Here is a 26273-nt window from a genome sequence, read left to right as displayed (position 1 = left end):
ATGAGCTAGAGTTCTAAGCGTCATTTTTATGTAGTAGTATGCCCTGGAGGCCTAATCCACCTAATTAACAATTGTTTATCCAAGTAATATGTTTTACTTTCATTAGAGAACATATTTACTTTTTGGACTTAGTTCTTGTGTCATTAAGTACAGTGTTTCCTTGTAAAGACATTTTTGATATCACTGTATTTCTCATTAGTTTGTTCTGTTAATATCTGTATACATGTTTCTTGATAGAACTAGATTTAATCACTGCATTCTCCTTAATGCATTTGCCATATCTGTAAAACAGTTACTATTCTCTTTCTCCTGGCACATTTTAACCTGCTCATGTATATTCTCAACAATTACACATATGTGCACATGAATCTTTTACATTCTACAATAACATTTCTTACAGTTATCATATATTAATTATATATTCACGTTTACTTGTTTGCACTCTCATCACTCTGTCTTGAAAATTGTCAGCATTGAGTCACAATCCCATATCCAGAAAGTTCAATTCCCTCACTCTGTGTCTGTCACTGTCTCAATGTCTGGAAGTTGCGTTGGACCTCTTCGTGGGTTTTCTTTATACTTTAAATCCTATATTTCGCCAACACTGTTTGAAATTATGACTTATATCCCTGAAAGAGCATCATATCCCTAAGTTTTCTATGGATAATTTCCATACTCACAACTTATCTCTGAAATAATTGTATTACATTATGTTTTTATTTAAAAAACCCCTCACTGTTTTTATACATTTCAAAAATTCTAAAGTATGTAGATACTTTCTTTTCGGTGAATCCAAAATTATAATGTGTTTCTTTAATTTGCGAAAGTTTAGTTATAGTGCCCATACTAATATTCAGTGTAGCTGCAACATAATAAAAATATTTCCCAACAGCTTAATATTACATAGTAACAATACTTTTGAAGGCTGATTCGGTTACATCTTCGATCGTATCAGACAGCATTGTATGTATCTCTTTTTAACTGGAATAAAATGAGAAGGAAAATATTGTCTGGTATTAGAATGAATTTACAAAAATGTTTGCCTACTGTAGGCGATACATGTTGATGACGTGAGTTCACTGCTACTTTGGATATACTGTAGAGTGTTAACTTAATACTAACCTTAAGAACTATCTTCTGAAAATAGTAGAAACAGTCGAACTAGCCGATAGTAAAAAAACTAGTGACTCAAAATAGTAGTTACTATTTCAGTCAAATTCACACTTCACTGTTTTTCTATTCAGCGATAACAGACAGAGGCGTACGAATTCCTTCCCGTACTAATTTTGATAATGGAAAGGACGGAGATAATTGTTTGATTCTTTATGCTGTACAGATCAATTAATTTTAGGACACATTTTGGATTTAAATTGTATGTAATATTTTTATGATTTCTTCTGTTGTAAATAATAATATATATATGAATACAAATGCTTGCACAAAATAATTGTATACGTTCCAGGTAAAAACAAAGCTCACTCACATCCTTAATCTAACTAACTTGGATTGTTTCTTCTAAAGAAAACTACGTCTGGTTTCCGCACATACACTGGATACACAATACTTTTGAGGGTGAAGATACATTAATACAAATAATAGTGATTATATTTAAGACACTAAAATGTTAATTGTATATTGTCAGACACACAAAAATGGGGACGTAAACAAACTCAAATAAATCATTGGATTATAGAAATGAGACAATCAAGTACCTTTGTAGGCCAGTTCAAATGAACCAATCAAAAAAGTGGTCTCAGAGCCTATTTAAGTTAAACCTCTATAATACTCTATGGTTTTAAGCGAGTGATGGTCCAATCTGCATATATTGACAATAACGTTACTCCAATTTAGTGTATTTTTCCCCCGAAAGGCTCAAAACGAATCCAGCATAATTAAAATCGGCATTTCTAAATAGTGAATATAAAGTTATGCCATACCGTTCGGGCGTTGCATTCTAATACTCACAAAGAGTATCACTTTTTAACGCTTATCAACCAGTTCAACCACAATAATAAAAATCGTAATTTCTCTAGTTAAAAAAGACCATTTACACTCTTCTTCCTTCTTCTTTACACATTCTTCAATAAATATCGCCGTATATATTCGCTAAAATATCAATTTAGAGTCTCAAACATTAACGGAGGTGGAGAAAATGAAGTTGATCTCAAAGATCTAAAATAACAATATATTCGCCTGTTTCCTTTGCACTTGGTTTTAGTCATACGACCTATGAGCTCTGGTACAACTGGATTTTTTATTTAGTAACATCTATGTACTTTCAATACTCTAAACATGTACATTTTTACTTATATTTTAATATTAGATACGTTTTTCAGTGAATTTTGTGCTAGTAATATATAGTATACCAAACAGATACTTACGGATATTAATAATATTCAAAAATAAATTTGTCGTCTCAGTTCCGCTATATTTTGTTTATTTTCTCTGAAGTTTCAAATCATATATAAAATTAATATGTATTACATCACTATAAAATTAGCAAATAATAAAAATAACTAGATGCATGTTTGAGATAAATCTTTTTTGTTTTCCCGTAGTAGATAAAATCGAGAACTGTAAACGAACTAGATGACAGATGACGTTCAACGTCATGGTAGAGAGGTTTTTCTCAACTGATTAGTTGACGGTATTTTTTAATAAATATTGCCGTATATATTTAAGATAAATACTAATTTAGTGTCGTAACACTGATTCCTGTATAGCATAATCAAACCTAAATGAATCAGGTTTTACTGTGAACCGAGGAAGGTCCGTTTATTTAAATATTTCTCTTTTAGTCATCACATGAATCAATATATTTGAATGCCCGCCGGATATAATATACACAAAAATATTTATCAAAAACCCGTATTTGATTCACATTCGCTTATCTCATGTATTCTTTGTTGCAGGCAAAAAAGGATATTTATCAAGTGAAATCGCAAAGACTAATATTAGCCCAAGATGAGTACAATCATCTCAATAATGCTCTAACAAACTTAACGACCTCCAGGACCAGTTGTAAGTTACCCCCGAGTCGTACCAGAAGCGAAGAGAAAACTAATCGATTAATGTTTCAGTGTGTTCGACAGGCAGTGTAGTTAGTACAAAATACGACCCCGACCTATTGAAATCGGACGTCGCAATGGCCAAGAACAGAGTTTCGAGACTGAGATCGGAATTGGAACAAATTCGGAACGAGATGAACTTCACCCAACGGGGAGTTGAAACCCTGGCAAGGTAAAGCATATTATTCTTATTCTCCCGCAATGTTTATATGTTTTCGATTTTTAGCGTCGAACAAAAACTCAACGTGGGACAAGGAATGTGCTACAACATAGCAGAAGCGCAAGCTATCATGGCCGAACTACGGAACATCCAAAAATCTTTGTCGTCCGGTGAAAAAGAAAAAGCCGAATTGATGCAGTCCTTGGCCAAATTGAAGGACGATTTGACCAGGCTGCAGCTATCGGAGAGTTCGCCCGACGTGTCGACATTGAGCCTTCCACAAGAAAAACTGAGCACAGCCTCTCAAACAGATTTATCCTGCGAATCTGTACCGATCGGAACTAGGTTAGCTGAGATGGCGAAGATGAGGTTAGAGTACGACGAGGCGCGGAAAAAAGTACAACATATCCAACAGCAACTGGCCGACCTGGAAGAGAAGGTCCAACCTGGACAAGTGGAATCGGATAAGGATCGATTGTTACTGTTCCAGGAGAAAGAACAGTTACTGAGGGAACTCAGAAGCATAACGCCCAGAATGCGATCCAAAGAGGAGATGTGCGATATACAACAGAAGTGCAGAAAATTGGAACAGGACCTGAAATACGCGCGGGAAATGTCGAACAGGGCGATAGCGGACCGGTTGAGGTTGCACGAAGAAAAACAACTTCTCTTACAACGGTTGAAGGACGGCTTGAAGCAAATGACACAACTAGAATCTCAGTTGAAAACGTTATCGGCCAGCACGTTATCGGTCAGCAGCAGCTCGAGTTTGGGATCCCTTTCCACGACTAGTAGCAAGGGATCTCTCAGTTCCGGACTCAGCTTCACCGATATATACGGGGGGCCGCAATGTGTCGGAGCGCCAAACGTCGATAAACCAATCGATATGGCGGATTTGCATCGGAGAGTCGAACGATTACTGAAAAACGACAATCCGGTACAGTCTCCCGTAAGATCGCAACCGTCGTTATCACCGAGAAGTTCGTTGTCATCCGTATCACCACCCGTTTCACCTATGTACGAAAACTTGCCATGTTTACAGCCACCTCCTACATACGAACAAGTCGAGAAAGACAGAAAATTACAGTCCGAACAGAGGATGGAAGACAGATTGTTTGAAATCATAAACAGCACCAATACTAACGAATACATCAACTATACACCTCCCAGGATGTCCGTTCCGAGTCTGGCCCCGCTCACAGACCTCTTGGAAGCCCAAGCCACGAACATGTCACAAGGTTCCGGTCTAGGCAGGCCAAGTCGATACTCGTACGAAAGCTCCGGGGACGCACCGCTGTCGCCAATTTCCGAAACGCCGCCGCCGATCATCGATCAGGACGAAATGCTGCAAGGAGTAGCGTTGTCGAGAACATCCTCGTCCGGCACGAACACCAGGTCGGTTTCAGCAGCTGTTAGCGACGAGTCAGTAGCCGGTGACTCCGGAGTTTTCGAAGCCTCGAACAGGAAGCCGGTCTCGACTTTGCTCGGCTCCAACGTCGATTCGGACACCGCACAAGTACAAATTAAGTTAAGATACGTGTTGAGTGAGGGAGTACTAAGTGTGACAGTTGAGAAAGCGAGAAACTTAAATGCTTTATTTATCGATGACAATTCGCAAGTGTAAGTTTGCCTGATTGTTTGTTTTATGACCATACGTGATGCCTATGTGTCTTCTAGGTATATAAAAACAGCATTGTTACCCGCCAATCCACCCCAGACTTGTTGCACTAAGCCAGTAAGGGATTTGAAGAAAGCGAATTTTGGAGACACATTTAACATTCCAATTGTTACGAACAAGATATTAACAAAAACTCTACAGGTCAATGTCTGGAGTAAACTCGAAAAGCAGCAAGATGTATGCGTGGTAAGTTCCATTATCCATATATCCGAATTCACATCGTTATTTGTACTAATGATTGCTCTGTGGTTGAAATTTAGAGACAATTTATTAAGTTAATCATTTAAGTTAATTTAATGATAATGATAATAATATTTCGATAACTAAAAGTCATTAACCTTTTTTAAGAGCGTATCGACAGAAAAAATGCGGTTTTTTTGTTCAAAATTGGCTTTATTTATCAACGTAATCTCCATCAAAGGCAACACAATCATTCCGGCGCCGCTCTATCATTTCAATGCCACTTTGTAGAACGATTTATCTTTTGCCTCCAAATGGGTGTCACCAGGGGGACACCAGTTGCTGTCCACTCAGATGACGATCGTTTTGATTCCGAGGTGAAGTGATGGATCCATGTTGCATCTATTGTCACATATCGACGCAAAAATTCCGATTCATTACGTTTACACATGGCCAAACGCGGCACCCACTTTAAACAGAGCTTTGTTCTTCTGATATCTTTACGATGTTAGCTAACTCACGCATCTTCATTTTTCGATAATTCAAAACAATTTTGTGGATTTTTGTAATGTTTTCTGGTGTTCACGTCATTCGGACATTCACTGCGTTGTGCATCATCGGTGTCTCTTCGACCACGTTTGAAGTCAGCAAACCAACGTTTTATTGTTGCTTCGGATGGAGCAGAGTCCTTATAACACTTTTCTTCCCATCAAGAAGCAATATAAAATTAAAACACGAAATTGTTTTTGATCCATTGTTTTGAAAATAAGAAAAGTAGTGTCACTCTTAGCACAACAACTCACAAACTTATGAGTAGAATACCATAAAATTTTAACAGATTTCTTTTGATGGTTAGTACTAACTGAAAAAGCGATGAAAGCAATAAAACTTGCGCCATCTATGTGTTAGGCCCACGACTTTTCAGTCCATGTGTTAAATGTCATTTAATTAAATATAATTTCCATTAATCGACAATAAAACAAGTTTAAATTACTACACCACTGAACATTACAACAAAAGCATCATAAGTAATATTATTTTCAGAATTGTAATAACTTCAGTTGCGTTATAGAAAGTTCAAAGAATAAAATATCATATCATATCTTATTAAATTATTCGTTTAATACCTTAATATTTATCAGTGATTTAAAAAATGTTTACAAATTTACTGTATTCTATCTGTGCAAATATATTGTTATTAGTTTCATTTTAACTGCTGCATATTTTCATTACTTTATGTATTCATATAGTTCTTATCTTTTATTCATATTTCTCACCTAAAATATATATTGCAAAAACAGTAAATACATCAGGCTGATCAAAAAGAATATTTTTTTACCTAAATCTTTAAATAAAATCGCATCGTTCTTTGCTAATTTATTCCACTCTTCAATTTCACCCTTGCAGTTAGCTCATCTTTAATTTGCCTTCTATGACTTTCGTTTATCAACTGCTTTCTAAGCAATCAGATCATGAGTAAGAATAATATTTCTTAGTAGTCGTGTTCACTAAACAAGGTGGAGAGACAATCCTTGTTACCCTCAAATTTTGTTAATCTATGCTAGGACTTTTCGTTTTACAGAAAATGTAAAATTCAACCTTTACATTATCATTCAATTCTTAATCGTTTTTTTTGCATTAACTTGTCATAACTCTTTAACAATTCCAACAATACGTAAATAACCAAAAATAACACAAAATCTTAAACAACACTGTTTAACATTAAATAACTTAACGAATTATTAAAGGTAATAAAGTTTTATTACACTGTCGGTTTTAATACCCCTTGAAAGATAAAGTGTAGGGATTTGTCTTCCGATTTCAAAAGCAATTCGCGCACAGTGCTGCCAGTTTTTGATTTTAAAAATTAAGCGTCCCATGGTTGATTTATATACAGTAAAAACGACGAAGAATCTACCGTATAAGTTGAAGATGGCAGCGCGTCGGCCAAAGCCTAAAATATTTGTTTATATACATTGTGTCACCGACTGACTCTATCCGTGGTTGCTTGATTTAGGCGTATTTCGTTTTATTTATTTAAGGCGCATATTACACAAAAGTTTTAGGCGTAAAAATTCTTCCTCTATATAAGCTTTAACCCTACCAAATTTCACGCCTTTTACGCTCAGACAGGCAAAATTTTCACTAAGCCGATTAATATATAGATTTTCTTTTGTTTTAGGGTTGCACTCAAATTAGTTTAGCCGATTTCAATATTCACTCCACAACTCAGAAGTGGTACAATATACTGTGTATCCAAGAGGAAACCCGGTCCAACACCGTGTCGACGATCAGACAAAACGTCGACGCCTCGACGCGAGATAAACCAGACGAAGCTTCATATAAACAGATGGGTAAAGAAGAGAGTTCCGACGATTCAACCATTATATCATCACAGACGAGCACTCTAACTAGGAATCAGGAAACCATTATTCCTTCCGTTACAAATTTGAATTTCCAAGAGTTATATAATTGCCTGAAGAGCACCGCCGAGTATGACAGCGCGGACGATTCCGATGAAGAGGACGATGTGGACGACGAAGTGGCAGCTTTGGATTTCCGTCCTAATGATAAGCTGGATGTGGTTCATGAACATTGCGACGACGAAGACAAGTATTCCGACAAACAGACTAACACGGAGTGCGCTTTTTATCCGGAACAAGCCAAACATATGAAATTAGTCGCGCAGGGCGGGAACCTGGAGGACCGGGGAGCTATAAAGAGAAGCCAAACCTTCTCGCCAAGCGCGCAGGTCTCAAAACACGATTACATTTGTAAACTGAACAGGAGCGATAGTGATAGCGCTATGCCCCTGTACAGAAGAGGAAGCAAACCGTTTGAGCGTCACGCGATCGAAAGGCGATCACTTCGGTACCGTAAATCCTCGATGGGCCAACTAACAACCAGCAAGTCTCACACGCACATCCCGCAAACCCCGAGAACGTCGATCGACTTGGAATTGGATCTTCAAGCTCAACACACGAGATTAGACATGCTGAATATGGAGCTCTTGCGACTACGAGAGCTTAAGCAGAGACTCGAAGTAGCGAAAGAACAGGGAGATTCGGAGTTGGCCACGTACCTGCTCGAAAACCAGCAGTTCCAGAATCTGATGGCCCAGGCCGAGAAGACGACGAAGACGCCAGAAGAGAAAAAAGTAGAAAAAATGCTTAGGAAAGTATCAAAGGAAATATACAAACTGAGGAAAACCAAGGCGGGAAATGGAAAGCCGGATGTTATTTCGTTTAAGTAAGTCGTGTAATTATTTCATCAACTGTTCATAATTAATTGTATGTCTTTTGTTTATTTACAGAGAAAAAATGGCTTTCTTTACGAGAACACAAACAAACGTTCCGTTCTTGCCTGAAGAAGGATCAAATGAAAATAATATTAACCAAGACGAATTACAACAACGGACCAACAATGAAAGGAATGAGAGTAACGATTCCGCAGAAGACAATGAGGAGGATTCGCCATATAGATATATTGTAGATAGAACACTTGGGGTCGAGGTATAAGAGATAATTATTGATTAGGTATACTATTCTTTAAACCTCTCTCCTTGAAATTTTATTTATTTTGTTTTTCCCTCTCAGTTAAGTTTGAAATTCTGGTTCATTCATCTTAAATTTTAATTAAGACTACCCCCGATTTCGTTGCCAGTTGTATATCTAATTTCAAATTTAAGCAAAATAGTTACTAGATTTAATAGGATACAAAAGTAAGTTCTGATAAGACTGGAAATTATTATATATAATGTAAGTTATTTCTTCAACCACGCTTAGATATACAATTAGCAAGCTTTTTAAAGTATCGTCGTTTTTTTTCCATGTTTAGGAGAAACTCGATTTCAACGCCGCGAATTTCATTAAGGACCATCTTTATTGTTTAGGAAAGATGCTTGAATATTGTGATTTAACGTATTGTTTAGAGTATTCAGAAGAAAAAAAATCAAAATTAGTTTTTAACAAGATTTTATCAAATTAAGAATGATATGTGATGTAGTGCCTTGAAGATCTGATATATAGTTTTCAATTGTTAATACTCAAATCCCTTTACTTGCGAATTACAAAAAACGCACCTGTTTGATTATGGGACGGTCTCTAGATAACAAGTATATCAACCCCTGGTCTGTCTAGATGTTCACATAATCAAGTTCTTATATTAGATGCAATAATATATGTGTATCTTAATTATGTTATTTTAGTACAATCTCTTTTTTTACTTTGTTACCATACCTTTTTAAATAATGTTAACAAAACATTGTTCTTGAGAAGCACCTTGAAAAGTTTCTCTTGAATGATTACTGTCATTTTAAGAAGCCATAGTCTTTTACTGTCCCATGTACCGCAGCCCTTTGTCAGGCCCGATTTTTATTAAAGATATGCCTGTATCGATGTGATGAAATGAAATTATTGAACTAACAGGCGTATATTTAATAATGGATATTCAAGGGGTTCAATATATTTTCTGCATAGGCGAGTAAAAGACCCCATTATAATAAACCCGACTATATTAGTTGGGAATAATTTTGTTATTTAGCTTTCATATATGGTTATTCGTGATTTTTATATTGTATATTATGTAAATACCTAGAGTAATTCTAAAGTGTAATATAAAATCATTAAATGTTTTTAAAAGAAAATAATAAGACATTCTAAATTGAAAATTGTATTCTAATTAAATATATTTAATAAAAATATGTTTTTAAGAAAGTCAGTCTTTTGATGTTCCTCAAATACCCAACAATATATTATCCAGTTAGTACTTTCTCAAAATCTATACAATACATATCGCTACAGCCCATGCATATTTTCTCTTGAAAAATAAATAGGGAAGAAAACACTCTCGTTAGGTAAGGTACATTGGATGATAACTGTTCCAGTATTTAAACCGACAATACTCAAAACATCATTATTCTATGCATAAATTGTTATCACTACATAGTATAAAACAAAGTCGCCTTTTCTGTCCCTATAATCCCTATGTGCGCTTAAATCTTTAAAACTACCTGATGTCGTAAATTAACCTATTTTTTTAGGCTTATTTAGCAATTAGCAAAAACGCTGCCTAACCCTACGAGTTAGATCAAATTAATGTACTACAGTATTGTACACCATAAAAAGGTCTACAAAAAAGTCCGCGATGGTATATGTTTATCTTTTAGGGATAACCCACATTAACCATTTTTATTGTTTACTTTTTACGTGAGAAAATAGCTTATTTACGAAGCTATTTTAAGCAATACGGCATTAATCCTTATCGAATTAAGTACCTTAAATACAGTGTGCAATTAATATAGATCAATATGGCTCCTTACAGCATGTAAATTAAACAAGTATTTTCGGAGATATTACAAATTTAAAATTTGCGTTTAAAAATGTGTAATGTAATAAAAATTGTATGAATTTAGACATTCCAAAGATAGCAGGAAATCTTCATAGTAAGTATAGGGGAAGAGGAATTGTTTTACTCCAAATTTAATGCGTGCAGGCCAAGGGCAGTAATGAATGAACCAAAAATACTGGATCGATTTTAATCATGTTTTCATTGAGTGACATAGGCATATATATTTTATGCCCGTGCAAAGTCGGAGCGGGCCGCTATGTTTTTATATACAACGTTCATATTTTTTCTGTAGTGTATTTAATTTAGTATCAGCATTGCACCCGTGCGAAGCCGGGGCGGGTCGCTAGTTGTAACGATATAAGAAAGGTGACGACCATATTTCACCGTTTAATTCAATTTTTGGAACAATTCTACATTTCCTGTGTGAGCAACTCAATACATGAAGACACTGTATGGGGTATAGTACCTTGAAGATGTGATACATATATAGTTTGATTACTGAATGGTCTCTATATATCAGATATATCTACCCCTGCTCTGTCTAGATGTTCCCATAGTCGAGTTCTTATATTAGATGCAATAATATATGTGTATATTAATTATATTATTTTAGTACAATCTCCTTTTTTACTTTGTCACCATACCTTTTTAAATAATGTTAACAGACATTGTTCTTGAGAAGCACCGCGCTGTTTCTCTTAAATGGTTACTATCGTTTTAAGAAGCCGTAGCCTTTTACAGTCCCACGTACTGCAGCCTCTGTCTTGATTAATATTAAAGATATGCCTGTATCGATGTTATTAAATGAAATTATTGAACTAACAGGCGTATATTTAATAATGGATATTCAAGGGGTTCAATATATTTTCTGCATAGGCGAGTAAAAGACCCCATTATAATAAACCCGACTATATTAGTTGGGAATAATTTTGTTATTTAGCTTTCATATATGGTTATTCGTGATTTTTATATTGTATATTATGTAAATACCTAGAGTAATTCTAAAGTGTAATATAAAATCATTAAATGTTTTTAAAAGAAAATAATAAGACATTCTAAATTGAAAATTGTATTCTAATTAAATATATTTAATAAAAATATGTTTTTAAGAAATTCAGTCTTTTGATGTTCTTCTTCAAATACCCAACAATATATTATCCAGTTAGTACTTTCACAAAATCTATACAATACATATCTCTACAGCCCATGCATATTTTCTCTTGAAAAATAAATAGGGAAGAAAACACTCTCGTTAGGTAAGGTACATTGGATGATAACTGTTCCAGTATTTAAACCGACAATACTCAAAACATCATTATTCTATGCATAAATTGTTATCACTACATAGTATAAAACAAAGTCGCCTTTTCTGTCCCTATACCCTATGTGCGCTTAAATCTTTAAAACTTTTTCAATAGGATTCAAGAGGAAGGTTTATATGTATAATACATGCATAATATACTAAGGCAACATTGCTAATTTTAGAGGTTTCTAACGTGATGTCGTAAATTAACCTATTTTTTTAGGCTTATTTAGCAATTAGCAAAAACGCTGCCTAACCCTACGAGTTAGATCAAATTAATGTACTACAGTATTGTACACCATAAAAAGGTCTACAAAAAAGTCCGCGATGGTATATGTTTGGTATATGTTTGTCTTTTAGGGATAACCCGCATTAACCATTTTTATTGTTTACTTTTTACGTGAGAAAATGGCTTATTTACGAAGCTATTTTAAGCAATACGGCATTAATCCTTATCGAATTAAGTACCTTAAATACAGTGTGCAATTAATATAGATCAATATGGCTCCTTACAGCATATAAATTAAACAAATATTTTCGGAGATATCACAAATTTAAAATTTGCGTTTAAAAATGTGTAATGTAATAAAAATTGTATGAATTTAGATATTCCAAAGATAGCAGGAAATCTTCATAGTAAGTATAGGGGAAGAGGAATTGTTTTACTCCAAATTTAATGCGTGCAGGCCAAGGGCAGTAATGAATGAACCAAAAATACTGGATCGATTTTAATCATGTTTTCATTGAGTGACATAGGCATATATATTTTATGCCCGTGCAAAGTCGGAGCGGGCCGCTATGTTTTTATATACAACGTTCATATTTTTTCTGTAGTGTATTTAATTTAGTATCAGCATTGCACCCGTGCGAAGCCGGGGCGGGTCGCTAGTTGTAACGATATAAGAAAGGTAACGACCATATTTCACCGTTTAATTCAATTTTTGGAACAATTCTACATTTCCTGTGTGAGCAACTCAATACATGAAGACACTGTATGGGGTGTAGTACCTTGAAGATGTGATACATATATAGTTTGATTACTGAATGGTCTCTATATATCAGATATATCTACCCCTGCTCTGTCTAGATGTTCCCATAGTCGAGTTCTTATATTAGATGCAATAATATATGTGTATATTAATTATATTATTTTAGTACAATCTCCTTTTTTACTTTGTCACCATACCTTTTTAAATAATGTTAACAGACATTGTTCTTGAGAAGCACCGCGCTGTTTCTCTTAAATGGTTACTATCGTTTTAAGAAGCCGTAGCCTTTTACTGTCCCATGTACTGCAGCCTCTGTCTTGATTAATATTAAAGATATGCCTGTATCGATGTTATTAAATGAAATTATTGAACTAACAGGCGAATATTTAATAATGGATATTCAAGGTGTTCAATATATTTTCTGCATAGGCGAGTAAAAGGCCCCATTATAATAAACCCGACTATATTAGTTGGGAATAATTTTGTTATTTAGCTTTCATATATGGTTATTCGTGATTTTTATATTATATATTATGTAAATACCTAGAGTAATTCTAAAGTGTAATATAAAATCATTAAATGTTTTTAAAAGAAAATAATAAGACATTCTAAATTGAAAATTGTATTCTAATTAAATATATTTAATAAAAATATGTTTTTAAGAATGTCTGTTTTTTGATGTTCTTCAAATAACCAACACGATATTTATAGAAATATTTTATATTATCCAGATAGTACTTTCACAAAATCTATACAATACAAATTATTATCTCTACAGCCCACGAATATTTTCTCTTGAAAAATAAACGGTGAAGAAAAACTTTCGTTGGGTAAGGCACATTGGAAGATAACTGCTTCCATATTTAAATCGACAATACACAAAACACCGTTATTGCATATACAGATACTGTATAAATTATTATTGTGACGATATAAGAAAGGTGACGACGATATTTCACCGTTTAATTCAATTTTTCGAACAATTTTACATTTCCTGTCTGAGCAACTCAATTCATGGAGACAGTGATCATGAGATGTAAAGTAAATCAAATCATTTTCATTGATTAATGAAGAAAAGACATTACTGTTCACGTCAAATGTCCATTGTAGATCGCCTTCTGAGGAAATACAATATAATTTACCTAAAAAGTAAATATAATTTAATGAAACATATTAATTATACATAATGTAATTAATTTCGATTAAATTTGCTTTGAAAATTGTAAGGATACAGCAAGCTGTGTTTTTAACAGTCTATGAATAGGGAAACTTCATTTTGTTTAAGCTTAGAGGATATGGGTAGAACACCCGCCCACAGGGTCTTCTTGATTTGGGCTTCAAAGATACGGCTTTTAGGAACGCAGATAATAGAAGATTCCCATAGGCACGCAGAAACCAAACCAAGTTTGACCAAGACCAAAAACCCCTAAACCAAGAAAACCATAAACAACAAGAAATTCAAAATATATTAAATACAGCTTGAAATAAAGTCATATTTTATATAATTTCTGAAAATTAATTATGAGAAAGTGTAACAAAAGAAGTATTTTTTTAACAGACGAATCCACCAAAAGAACGACAAATTATTCAATATTCTAATGCCACCATAAGAAAGTGATCCACCAAATGCTTTACAATTAACTTTTTTTATATTCTAGTTAACAGGTCAATTGAAAAATCCCCGGCCTACCATAGTAAAACACATTTTTTTTTGGCAAAATTAGTTTTTCTTTCAACACAATTCTCTTCAAGGGTGATACACTCATTATAGCGACCTTCCAACTTTTCGATGTCATTTTTGTAGTACGATTTTTCCTTTGCTTCAAAATAGGCCTCAGTTTCGTCGATCACCTCTTCATTCGACGAAAATTTCTTCCCAACAAGCATTATTTTGAGATCTGGGAACAGGAAATAGTCGCTGGGATCAATATAGTCGCAAAGATCAATTCATGGATTTTTGACACGGTGTATTGTCTTGGTGAAGCACCACTTTCTTTTTCTTCAAAGGCGGCCGTTTTTTCGGCAATTTCGTTCTTCAAATGGTCCAATAACGCTATGTAATAGTCGCTGTTTATGGTCCTTCCTTTTTCAAGGTACTCAATGAAAATTATTCCATACGCATCCCAAAATGCAGACGTCATAACCTTGCCAGCCGACTGTTGCGTTTTCCCACGCTTTGGAGCGTATGTTCATTGTGTGCAGTCCACTCGGATGACTGTCGATTGAACCTCGGAGTGAAATGATAGAGCCATATTTCATCCATTGTCACATATCGACGCAAAACTTGAGTTTATTACGCTTGATCATCTTCAAACACTGCTCTGAATCATCAACTCGTCGTTGTTTTTGGTCAAAAGCGCGGCACCCACTTTGCACAAAGCTTTCTCATGCCCAAATATTCGTGATTGATATGATGTACACGTTCAGTTAATATCTCTAGAGTGTCTGCTATTTTATTCAGTTACAATTTACGGTCATTCAAAATCGTTTTAATATTTTCGTCGGTAACAACCTCTTTTGGGCGTCCACTGCGTTCACCGTCTACGGTGCTCATTTTACCATGTCTAAACTTAGCTTCAAAAAGCAATAGTTTATCAACACGAAAAATTCCTTTTCATCTATTTTTTTTTCGCAATAACAAAAGTTCACTCAAAATGCTATAATTCACAAACTAATGATCCGACAGTTGTCAAATGTATACACGCATCTTTTGAGGGTTAGGGCTAACTAAAAAACATATGGATTTAACTCTAGTAGCGCCATCTACGTATCAGGCCGGGGACTTTTCAATTGACCTGTTATAACTCAGATATTCGTAATCATATTAACTATATTAAATAACATTGAGCAGAGTTATCAAAATTAAAATAACACTTTTACCTGTTACAGTAATCCAGATCGTATCATTTCCTATCATACATGGTGAACCAAAAATAGGACTATTGCATTGATAATGCCAACAAATTGCACCGCCAGTTACACCTAAGCCATAACAAGACCCCTTAATTGTTGCAGTGTATAGAACGTTTTGTTTCTCATTATAAATTATATCAGCTTTTATACCACCGTTGAGTTGAGTTTTCCATATTAAATCTCCAGTCTAACACATAACAAGTTGATGCTGTTACATATTAGTACCAAAACACTCACCTCTTTGAATAGACAATACATGTGAGAGTCATAAGACCCAAAAACTACGCATGATTCCAATAAAACAGCAGCTGACTTGATTTTTTCTGAAGTAGGATATTCCCAAATAATTTTTTTGGTATTTACATTAATACAATACATTGTGCCATTGCCACATCCTATATATATATAATTTCCGCAAGGAGAAATACACGGTGTTGCTTCTATTTCATGAGAAAATGTATGTTTAAATAATTCTTCTCCATTTGTATTAAGAATTATAAATATTCCAGAAAAACTTCCAGCACAAACACAACAATATTTACTAAAAATTAATATGATTACTATTTATATAATAGAAGTAAATAACAAAAAAGATATTTAAAAATAACAATGCACGACAATTTTAGTATAGAATATAAGCAATAATAAAATATAATATATTCAAACTTACCTGTTAGCAAATCCTGCTGGGGAAGCATCAACACATCCCCTCATATCATATTTCCAATATACCAGATCAGAATCAATAACATCTATTTTAGGTTTTTTTATAGTCTTATGAATATTTGTATTCGTATTCTTCCGTTTCAATCTAGTTACCTTGAGATATTCCAAACAGCTCTTCAATTGTTCGTTAAACAATAAATTAATGAATTCATCCGGTATGTGTGCTTGAATTTGATCCTCTAGATCAGATAATAATTGAATACCTAACATGGAGCTGCCGCCCAAATCAATAAAAGAATGGTCATATAACTGATCGCTATTAACATATTTATCTATAGGTAAATATTGACGTAAAACATCAAGAAACATCTCATGATTTTCTTTAAGTTCAATGTTTTGTAAGCCGCCCTGATAATATTTTTCTAGTGACCTATGACACATTTTACCATGACTGGTCAAAGGGAAATATGTTAAGGCATCAATAAAATCTGGAAATTCATAATCTTTAAGAATTTTTAAAAGTTTCATTCTTAATTTATCTAGTAATTTAATTTTGGTTATTTTATCATATATTTTATCAACTAGCACGAAACATAATAATTTTCTATATTTATTAGAATAAATAACTTTAGACTGGAGAGAGGTTTCAGATGTTATGATAGTCTCAATAAGGTCTAAATTAACTTTTTGACCTAAACGCTTAAAAATCCTATTTTTTCGCCCTTTAAAATAAATATTGCCGTTACGCGATTCACCTAAATCGCCGGTTTTTACAGAATAAGTTGAACGAAAAGAATGTTCATCATTACTTAATAAACAATATCTGGAATTACTTCCTGTAAAATATTATATTTAAATAACATATTTTTCACTATATCTAAACTCACCAACTGTAATCTCCCCAAAACGTTTACTCAATTCTTGATTTTCATCAAACAATGATATAAACACATCATCCAATGCACTTCCAAGGGGTACCTCACTCTCTGATGTAAAATCATCAGGTATTTTAAAAATCGTGGCCCAGCATGATAGCTCTGTAACCCCATATAAGTTATACAGAGTTAGTGGTGGTTTCCTTGGATAATTTAAAATTTCTGCTGGAAACTGCTCACCACCAAAGGCTAATATTTTAAGGCATGAATGAAGAAGTATATCGGCTATTTGTTTTGAAGTAAATCTATGAATGTTAAAAGGCATAAACTTGTTTGTCTATTATTATTTATAGCATTGCTACCTCAGAAATACCGAAGGCACTGTTTGTAAGAAAGTTATATTTCCTATATTAAATAAACACTTGTATAAATACGAAGGATTTATATTGATATACTTTGGTATAATAAGTAATGTTGCATAATGTAACAAAGCTAAGAAGAATTCAATCAAACTAGGATCAAATGTTAAAGGTGTACCCCAATAGATAACATCAGCTTGAGTAATATTAAATACTTTGCTGAAAAAAATATATTTAAAGTACATTACCTATAAATAATAACTATCAACAATCTTACTTTATATTTATTGCATTATTTTCTATACAATAGTGAGGAATTTTAATAATCTTATTGTCACCAGTTGATCCAGATGTTTGCATAACACAAAATATATCTTTAAAGTTTAACACATCAATTTCCTCACAACATTTCCATAACTGTAAATTGTGCTCATTGTTTAAAATCAAGCTATTTACTAGTTGATAAGTTTCTGTGACATTATGTATTGTATCAAACGAAATGATCCATTGAATTCGCAATGTTTCAACAGTTTGATTTATAATATTTGGTTGAAGAAATACAAAACTGCATTGAAATACTTGAAAACTACAACAGTGCTAATATAAATAATATGATAGTCTTATATGTAATAATTACCTTAATATCAATGAAGGTATATAAAGATTTGTTTCCGTAATTATGCCGATACATTGATTCTTAATTGTAAAGTATGGTTTAAAAAATTCAGTCATTGTTATTGCTATTGATCGAAGATCCCCGAAAGTTAATTCGTGAAGAATTTTATTATGATCGCATAAAATAATAGCATTTTTTGTTGAATATTCACCGGAATGAAGGATAGATAATAATGATTCCATTAATTGGAAAATATTTGTAAAACTATACAAAAATAATGTATATATTAGTTATATATATATAACTTTTTGACACATGGTACAAAACATTGGACTTACAATTGAAGGTGGAGGGGCACCTACCAAAACATTAGGAAATCTGTATTTTAGCAAGCAACGTTGTCATACCGAATAAATTGTAATTATATATAGGGAATATAATATAAGGTATATATATAGCCTTGCCCTGGATATTGTAATATGTGGTGGTGTAATAACCATCAAAAAGCAACAAAACATAAAAAACAAAAAATCAAGATTCTTATCATTTGGTGATAGATACGTGATTATATAGTATGACCTGCTTAAAAGAGTGTCAATATGATAGCTTTCGCCGCGTCAATAAATGCGTTTCAAATCTAAAAAACTATTAAATATCAATTGGTAAAGTTTATTTAACATCTATTAAAACTAATTAATTGATTATATTAATATTTTATAATATTGTTAATTTATTGAAATGAAGAAATATTTATCTGATCCTTCCGAATTATTCATAAAGACAAGAAAGCTGAAGCTGTACAAATCTACAAGCAAATATGTCAGTAAATTGGCAACGTGCTCTTCAATTATAATAATAATACATAATAAAATAAACATAATACATAAAGGTTAGGTGTTTTTGTTTATATTGTAATATGAGGTTAAGTCAGTTATCTTATATGTTAATCAAATATGTTTTTGAAGTCAAAATATTCAATGTATCAACAAATGGTTTTTCGTAAATTAGTAGATAAAAAATATAGTTGATACTATTTCTTCAAAAGTTTATCATTAAGATAACGGTAACATAATTTTAAATAAATAACGGTGAATTTCATTAGATGGCCTACTTACTACCATTACCACTGTAACACCGAAAGATATTCATCATTTCATCAAGTACTACAAGATGAATTATGTCCAAATATTATTCTCGCTACTTACAACGTCTATAATAGCTGGTGGAAGTTTGATAAATTATTTTGAACAATATTTGCCACAATTTGTAAGACAATGTTTTCGTTATGGGAAATTTTCAGCTACTGGAAAAAAATCAATATTTGCTATAGAAGTACCAAAATCATGGTTTAAACATTTTTATGTCCTTGCTGTTATAGTTTTCACTTACTTATTATCAGTTGTGACTGCAGTTTATTTATTTGACTTCAAAGTTCCAAACTATTTGTCACACTTATTAAATATGTTGTGTGGGGAGGAACGATTTGCTCACAGTAGGATATTTTATTTTATTGTATATACTTGAATTAATAACATTGTTTTCAGCACCTAAGAATAGAATATTTATCGCGGTCTGTCTTATGACACTCCAAATTTACAGAAGATTTTATGATACACATTATGTATCAGTATTTGGACAGGAAAGTAAGATGCATATTTTTCATTATGTAGTTGGACATGTTCATTATCCAGGAGCAGCATTGGCTATACTTTGTGAAGCACCAATATTTACAAGAACAAAGAGTATGTAAGATTTGTTTATATTTTTACTATAATTAGTTTATTATTCTGTATGATCTAAATAAACTTTGATGTTATTTTTAGAAGTTATAGCTGATGCTCCATTTAGAATATTTGATCTTACCTTATCAGAGGTGGTAATTATTGCTGTATTTTTGCTTGCCTGGAGACATCAACAGATCTGTACAAGAATTTTAGCTGAATTGAGAAAAAATTCCAAAGGTATTCAGTGCAATAATTCGAACATTTTTAATTTGTATTAATGTTTTGCATATTAAGGTGAAGTGGTGTCAAATGAATACAACCTACCAAACGGAGATTGGTTTCATTACTTAACAGCACCTCATCAAACCACTGAAATTATAATGTATTCTTCTATCATGTGGTTACTTTGGCATCATATATCTTGGTTTTTTGTATTTACTTGGGTCCTTGTAAATCAGGTAATATTAAGAATTTACGTAAGGTTTTTTTTCTTTTATCTAAGTAATTGGTTATATACTTTTCTCTAATACATATTTTTAGGTTGAAACAATATTGTTGTCCCATTGGTGGTATCAGGAGAACTTCAAAGACTTCCCCAAAAAAAGAAAGGCTCTAATACCATTTTTATATTGATTATCATATTATATGAAACAATTTAATATATATTGTAATTTATTTAAATTATTCCATGTTATAATTTTAAGATAAACTTGCCACAAAATATATGCCTATTCTTTAAAAATTTGTTATGTTTTGTACTGAATATTAAACTAAATAATAACTACGTAGACATTTTTTTAATCCTTTCCACATTTTCCTATCTTTACAGTTCTGAATACTGTTGATTAATTATATTGATAAAAATGTTTGATGTGAATTATCATGCCCATTATTTATCATAGAGTAACAGTTTTATCTTTGCCTTTTGATACTCCTTACTTGTCAACTTACAGCAAGCGTCTTTTCTCAAAAGGTAATTATTTTTACATATTTTTAACATGTAGATATAAATAAAAATAGAAACCATAAATAATATATCAGCTTCTATACAACGACTTACGCTTTTCGAGTTTTTATTAACATAATTTTAATTATTTTGTTTATAATATATATTTATTATAACTTACATATTTAGTCTGATTTCAATTAGTATTAAACCTCTGAAAGGTTCATCTTTTGTTATGTCAAAATGCTTAGATATTGTATTTAATAGCAATCTTTTTGTAGTTATATTTTGGAAATTAAAAATAAATAATCGGTAAATGTATATGTTTATTAATTAAAATTACAAATAATATTCAACGCATATTCCATCGCGTATATCTTCTACCTTTTCTAATAACATTTTTATTTTATCGAGTAACCGAGACTTTAAACCTGGTTTATGAAAATGATGACCCATATTACTGGATTGTACAAACGGAACACTCACTACGCTTTTACCATTGTGTAAAAGATTCAGTTCTATTGTTTCTGCTACTTCTTCGCTTCTATCACATATGTGGTTCAAGGCTTCTGCGCATAGTTTTTCCATCTTCTCGAATGGTACTGATTTTAGCTGATTCGACTCTTCCACTTTCACGCACTCATTCTTGGGTTTCTTGATTTCAACGCCTACTCTTCCGGTGCTTCTGGCAGCGCAACACTTGACTTCAATACTAAACATGTTTAGGATATTGGATTAAATATAATTGATCTACAAAATGGTACTCGATCTGGATTCAAACTGAAACTAATACTCCAAACCGATGCAGTCACTGTATTTATACTGATTTTAGTTGGCATATTACCATTAAAAGGTTATAAAACACAAATAATTTCTTATATTATTATATGACACCCCCTTTATTTATTTTTTATGGGGTAAAATAATTGAATTCTAAACATTTTAATTTATATGTATTTTTATATATCCAATTAAATGGTAATAAATACTTTAATAATATATTGTAAAATATGTTACTATACTATTATTCATTATATTGGACATCAAAGCGCACTTTTAATATTATTGATTTAGGCATAAACTGATGTAGTCAAGGAGTTATAAAAATTTTACATTTTTATTATAGGTGAACTGAAAGTGTTTTTTAAAAAATTATCAAGAAACAAAATTTAACTTCTCTTAATTTAGTTTTTTCATGGTTCATAAAAAACCATGAACTGTTGCGAAAAGTTCAGGAATTATAAAATACCAAGTGTAAATACCAATAAAGAACTTTTGCTTTTGAGCCTAATAAATTTATATCATACCCATATTATAGTGTAGATTTTATATCACTATTATTTTAAACATAATTCAAGTTGTTGACAAAATGGCCAAGGTAATTTTTAGTATTTTGATTATTTTTAATAAAGGCATTTTAATATACTGTCTTTCTAATTTGATTTTCCTTTAATCCCATAGACCTATTGAAGTGTATTTGATAATAATTATAAATTGGATGGCGGATTTTATATAATTACAAAATTTAGAAAAATGTACTAATTACCTATTTACCTATTAAATTTTTACATCCCTTTTATTTTATTTATTTCTTTTATTTAATTTTTTCTAATATGAATAGATACAATTTTAATTTTGCTTAGATAAAAATATACTGTATTATTATATTTTAGTGAGATTTTCTTTCTGTTTTAATATCTTGAGGTCTCCTTTTTACCCCAACGAGAGTTTATCTGGGCTGGACCTACAGTTTAACGTGGGCTCTAACCGTGGTCCTTGGCATTAAGCCTACCGACTGGCTAGTGACCAACTTAGATAATCATACCAGAAGACATCCAGTCTTACCCAGCCTGGATTACTGGTGTGACTGGGATCATTTTCCTAGTCGGTTTTTGTATTCTCGTCTAAGATAATCACGAATATTAAACAATCAGAAACATAAATTCACGACCTGTCGCTTTTACCACTGCGCCAACCAAGCCGGCTATTTATTATTTTAGATCATAAGTAGATTATAAGTTGTAAAAAAATTAGTATCAGTTCCAACTTTGTTCAAATTTTAAAAAATAACGAATAAATAATACAAGTATGTTTTAAGGTAAAAGTATGCGGAAGAAAGTAAAAAAAATATTTTTACTTAAATATATCATGTAATGAAACAAACATTTGTAATGTAAATTAAGACATTAAAAAATTAAAAAAAAATTATTTAATTGATTTTACTAAAACTACAACTGATACATGGTTGTTTGAAGTAATTAATATATATTTTCACCAGTTTCTTTTTACGACTTGTGTGTAAACATTTTGCTTATTAATGGGTTAATAGAGTTAGAAATTGTAGGAATTATTACTGTATTATTATGTATTTTTACAGATTATGGTTAAAAACTAATATAATATCAATTTCAATACAATGTCATTATCACTTTCAAACTATTTAATATAATAAAAAAATGTATGCTTTTTTTATGTATACATCCAATAAAGCCAAAAAAGAATTATTTTTTATATTTAATTTTATGACTTAATTGGCTTCCGTAACTGTATAATTGATAATAGCTTCCTTGAATTAATCAATTTTCTTATCTTATCAACAATCTTATCACTATTCATATTATAAACAGTTTCAAATTAATATAGTTCATGAAATTGTAAAGGTCATTAAAAAAATTGTTACAATATTAATATAACAACAGTTAATTTTATAAAATATTTTAAAGTTATGTAAAAGTTTTATATATAATATCACCAATATAAGGCATTTAGATTTTCTTTTGGTTTACTAACAAATCTAGATCGAATGTCGACAGTTTCCATGCAATAAATTAAAATAAAAACAATATTTAAATATTTAAGAAATGAAAATATACAATATATTAAAAACAAATTAAACTCAGCAGATTTATTGGTTTATTTTTCTTGATGCATATTTTTATTTATATCCACCTCCTAAAAAGATCTTGTTTAAAGCTAATTACTTATCATTTAATATTACTGAACGTCAACATTGTAAACTAAAACATTTTTTTTTCTTTGGAGTGTCATCTCTATCCAAAATGTGATACTGATAGGTCCTATCAAAATTATAGAAACCGACATTACGAAATTACATTTTATAAATTACGCGTGGTGCTCTCTCACGAAAAGTTCAGGCACTTAACAAAATATATTGCAGAAATCTGTAACTGACCAAATTCTATTACAGAAATCTATAACGAAAATCTAAGGAATCTGTATTGACAAATATGCAAACATATTACAAATATCTATACCAATTAAATACAGTTATTTGTTAGTTTCCTTACAGAGACCTGTAATATATTTTTGAATATATTCTCAGGCAAGTATGCTATTAATAATTGTTGAGCCGGTTTGGTGGCGCAGTGGTAAAGGCGATGGGACGACTGCTGGGGTATGGTCGTAAATTTATGTTTGTGATTGTTTAAAATTTGTGAATGTTCAAGGCAAGAGTGTAATGGCAATGAGTAAAATCCAATAGGGAAAATGACCCCAGTCACGCCAGTAACCAGGCTAGGTAAGACGGGATCTTCTGGGATGATTTCTAAAGTTGGTTACTCGCCAGTCGGTAAGCTTAATGCTGAGGACCGTGGTTCGGAGCCCACGTTAAACTTTAGACCCAGTCCAGATAAACCCCTAGTTGGTAAAAGGATACTGTAAAATATATTAAAAAAAAACTGTTGATTTAAAATCACAAAATATAGAATACTCTGTTTTTTATATTTTATGTCTCAAATAAAAGACATTTATAAAAGAGTATATCTATACTTTCAGTGTTAAATGATTCCCACTATGGTGCATAGAAAATAAAAATAATTGCCATACTATTTAAAATATTTACCTTTTAAAAGTTCTGAATTAGAACAAAAGTGATTCTACCAACATCATGAATGGAACAGTGCTTCATAATAAAATTATAGCTTCTACCAATATCTAAATGACATATGATTACTAATTAACGTTTACTGTTCATGTAGTTTATCTTTTCCTAAAAATGATCTCAATACTTTACATAATATATCATAAACTAAATATAACAATTATTATATTTATGTTTATCTTACCTGTTTTCATTCTTCTAAGGTCATTTCTATGGTTCTTCTATAATACTGGTATGGAACAGTAACGGGCTTTAATTTGTATTTCCGTCTGTAACAAATCAAAGATATATTAACATTTGATACGAATATATACAAAAAATTTAAATTTACCTGATGTCCCGTGCCCTGTCTCCTTATTTGCTTCAATCCAACCCCAATATAAACGTAACGTGCACTTCGGGTATTTGAAATATTTTGAGAATTCGGAAGATCCCTACAAAAATAATTATTCACACGACATCGGGTTCAACGAGACCTAATTCTCTAGAGAGTTGGACCACACTTCACGCGATTGCAAAATACCCTAGAACAAAAAAAAATATTAAAAGTTAATGTATCGAAAATATGGGAAATACTCACCACACTTTTGTGAAGAAGGTGCAGGAATATGTTGGCTCCAATTAAAAAGTTTCACCACCAACCCAGTTCAAAACAACGAATTGTCTGAAGCCAATTTGGCGATGGAAACTGATTTCCACCGAAAAACTAGCTACATACCGCCCATTGTCAGGACTGAACCGGCGCTAAAACTGTTTTTAATTTTAATCAATGTGAAATATGTGATCGATCAAATAAGAGAATAAACAAAAATAATGGATTATGATTTTACCGCGCCGAGGGTTGAGACGCTGGGCACGTTAATGCACAAACCGGATGGTCGCCAGGGGCCTCCCGACATCCTGGATAAAAATCTTCAACGAATCGCTCGCGTGACTAGCCCTGATGACGCCGAGTCCCACATTATCACCGGAAAAGGAGGAATGAAGATCTACTGAACGACCGGTAATACTACCAACAATCCATACTAGCTGACTCATCATCTATCGATCGAATTCACGGGGCCCCAGGTGTAGGAGACCTGCAAGACGATCAACTAAAAGTTTGCCGAAGCACCGGGCGATGTCATACAACGTATCAAAGTCTGTAATGGTCTACTACCAAGGGAACGAGAATGTGCACCAAGACTAGGACACGATCCAGGCTCGTCAGCCATATTAGCGTATCCAGATCACGCGCGGGACAGGTGTTGTTTTTTACGTACCTGAGAACAAAATCATAAACAATATGGTAGAAATGCATAGAGAATCCGGAAAATTATTTGGACGTATGTCAATTTTGCGTTTACTCAGCGACGGGTATACTTTAAAGCAATTAAGTATAATACATATGAAATAATATCGAAATAATATATATAACATGCATAACGGTAACATAGTGCGAAAATCAAGGGGTTGAAAAAATCATGGCAGACTGGTTTTCTTTAGAAGCAACAAATATGCTTTTTTTATAGAGCGATCTTCAAAAACTACACTGCCGGCTTGATGG

The 26273-nt window shown here is 32.4% G+C and overlaps 3 protein-coding genes and 1 long non-coding RNA gene across 7 annotated transcripts in view; 2 read left to right on the top strand and 2 right to left on the bottom strand.

Annotated features, from left to right (window-relative positions):
- Positions 1 to 9801, top strand: part of kibra (WW and C2 domain containing protein kibra) — a 66445-nt gene extending 56644 nt beyond the window's left edge. For both annotated transcript variants that reach the window (XM_076417845.1, XM_076417844.1), the window contains 6 exons: positions 2913 to 3021; positions 3081 to 3240; positions 3295 to 4848; positions 4906 to 5092; positions 7269 to 8335; positions 8400 to 9801. In XM_076417845.1, coding sequence (XP_076273960.1) covers positions 2913 to 3021; positions 3081 to 3240; positions 3295 to 4848; positions 4906 to 5092; positions 7269 to 8335; positions 8400 to 8604 — 3282 coding nt within the window. In that variant the 3' untranslated portion in view covers positions 8605 to 9801. The remainder of the gene's footprint in view (positions 1 to 2912; positions 3022 to 3080; positions 3241 to 3294; positions 4849 to 4905; positions 5093 to 7268; positions 8336 to 8399) is intronic.
- A 3630-nt stretch (positions 9802 to 13431) lies between these two features.
- On the bottom strand, positions 13432 to 18612 carry Aasdh (Aminoadipate-semialdehyde dehydrogenase). 3 transcript variants are annotated; one of them, XM_076417848.1, is made up of 9 exons: positions 18495 to 18612; positions 18178 to 18420; positions 17818 to 18126; positions 17544 to 17759; positions 17194 to 17486; positions 16311 to 17142; positions 15878 to 16181; positions 15608 to 15827; positions 13432 to 13869 (listed from the first exon to the last, which is right to left on the bottom strand). In XM_076417848.1, the coding sequence occupies exons 2-9, from the start codon at positions 18396 to 18398 to the stop codon at positions 13451 to 13453; spliced, it is 2814 nt and encodes a 937-aa protein (XP_076273963.1). In that variant the 5' UTR covers positions 18399 to 18420; positions 18495 to 18612; the 3' UTR covers positions 13432 to 13450. The 3 variants fall into 3 exon arrangements, with proteins under 3 accessions (XP_076273963.1, XP_076273961.1, XP_076273964.1); XM_076417846.1 differs by having other exon boundaries at positions 18178 to 18530; XM_076417849.1 differs by having other exon boundaries at positions 16311 to 16794; positions 18178 to 18502.
- Positions 18613 to 19106: 494 nt separating this feature from the next.
- LOC143204919 (polyprenal reductase) lies at positions 19107 to 20668 on the top strand. Its single transcript, XM_076417879.1, has 5 exons — positions 19107 to 19648; positions 19701 to 19898; positions 19980 to 20117; positions 20175 to 20338; positions 20421 to 20668. Exons 1-5 carry the CDS (start codon positions 19327 to 19329, stop codon positions 20511 to 20513), a joined length of 915 nt encoding a protein of 304 aa, XP_076273994.1. The 5' UTR covers positions 19107 to 19326; the 3' UTR covers positions 20514 to 20668.
- Positions 20669 to 24704: 4036 nt separating this feature from the next.
- On the bottom strand, positions 24705 to 25195 carry LOC143204924 (uncharacterized). The gene is made up of 3 exons (XR_013007698.1): positions 25059 to 25195; positions 24912 to 24996; positions 24705 to 24835 (listed from the first exon to the last, which is right to left on the bottom strand). It is a non-coding gene; the product is annotated as an uncharacterized LOC143204924 (long non-coding RNA).
- Between the last annotated feature and the right edge of the window lie 1078 nt (positions 25196 to 26273).

The sequence above is a fragment of the Rhynchophorus ferrugineus genome, unplaced genomic scaffold (assembly GCF_030347505.1).
Source record: "Rhynchophorus ferrugineus isolate W39M unplaced genomic scaffold, kcgeb_rfMv2 rfM11, whole genome shotgun sequence".
Taxonomy (NCBI): domain Eukaryota; kingdom Metazoa; phylum Arthropoda; class Insecta; order Coleoptera; family Curculionidae; genus Rhynchophorus; species Rhynchophorus ferrugineus.
This window is presented reverse-complemented; position numbering and strand designations above follow the sequence as displayed.

Excerpts from the sequence above, each read along its gene's own strand:
- LOC143204919 (XM_076417879.1), top strand. The coding sequence starts at position 19,327 with ATGAATTATGTCCAAATATTATTCTCGCTACTTACAACGTCTATAATA. Across the intron at positions 20,118-20,174 it reads ATTGAGAAAAAATTCCAAAG|GTGAAGTGGTGTCAAATGAA; the intron begins GTATTCAGTGCA and ends TTGCATATTAAG. Across the intron at positions 20,339-20,420 it reads CTTGGGTCCTTGTAAATCAG|GTTGAAACAATATTGTTGTC; the intron begins GTAATATTAAGA and ends ACATATTTTTAG.
- Aasdh (XM_076417848.1), bottom strand. The coding sequence starts at position 18,398 with ATGGAATCATTATTATCTATCCTTCATTCCGGTGAATATTCAACAAAA. Across the intron at positions 16,182-16,310 it reads CCAGCAGGATTTGCTAACAG|TAAATATTGTTGTGTTTGTG; the intron begins GTAAGTTTGAAT and ends ATTAATTTTTAG. Across the intron at positions 13,870-15,607 it reads GATCTGGATTACTGTAACAG|GTAAATTATATTGTATTTCC; the intron begins GTAAAAGTGTTA and ends TTTACTTTTTAG.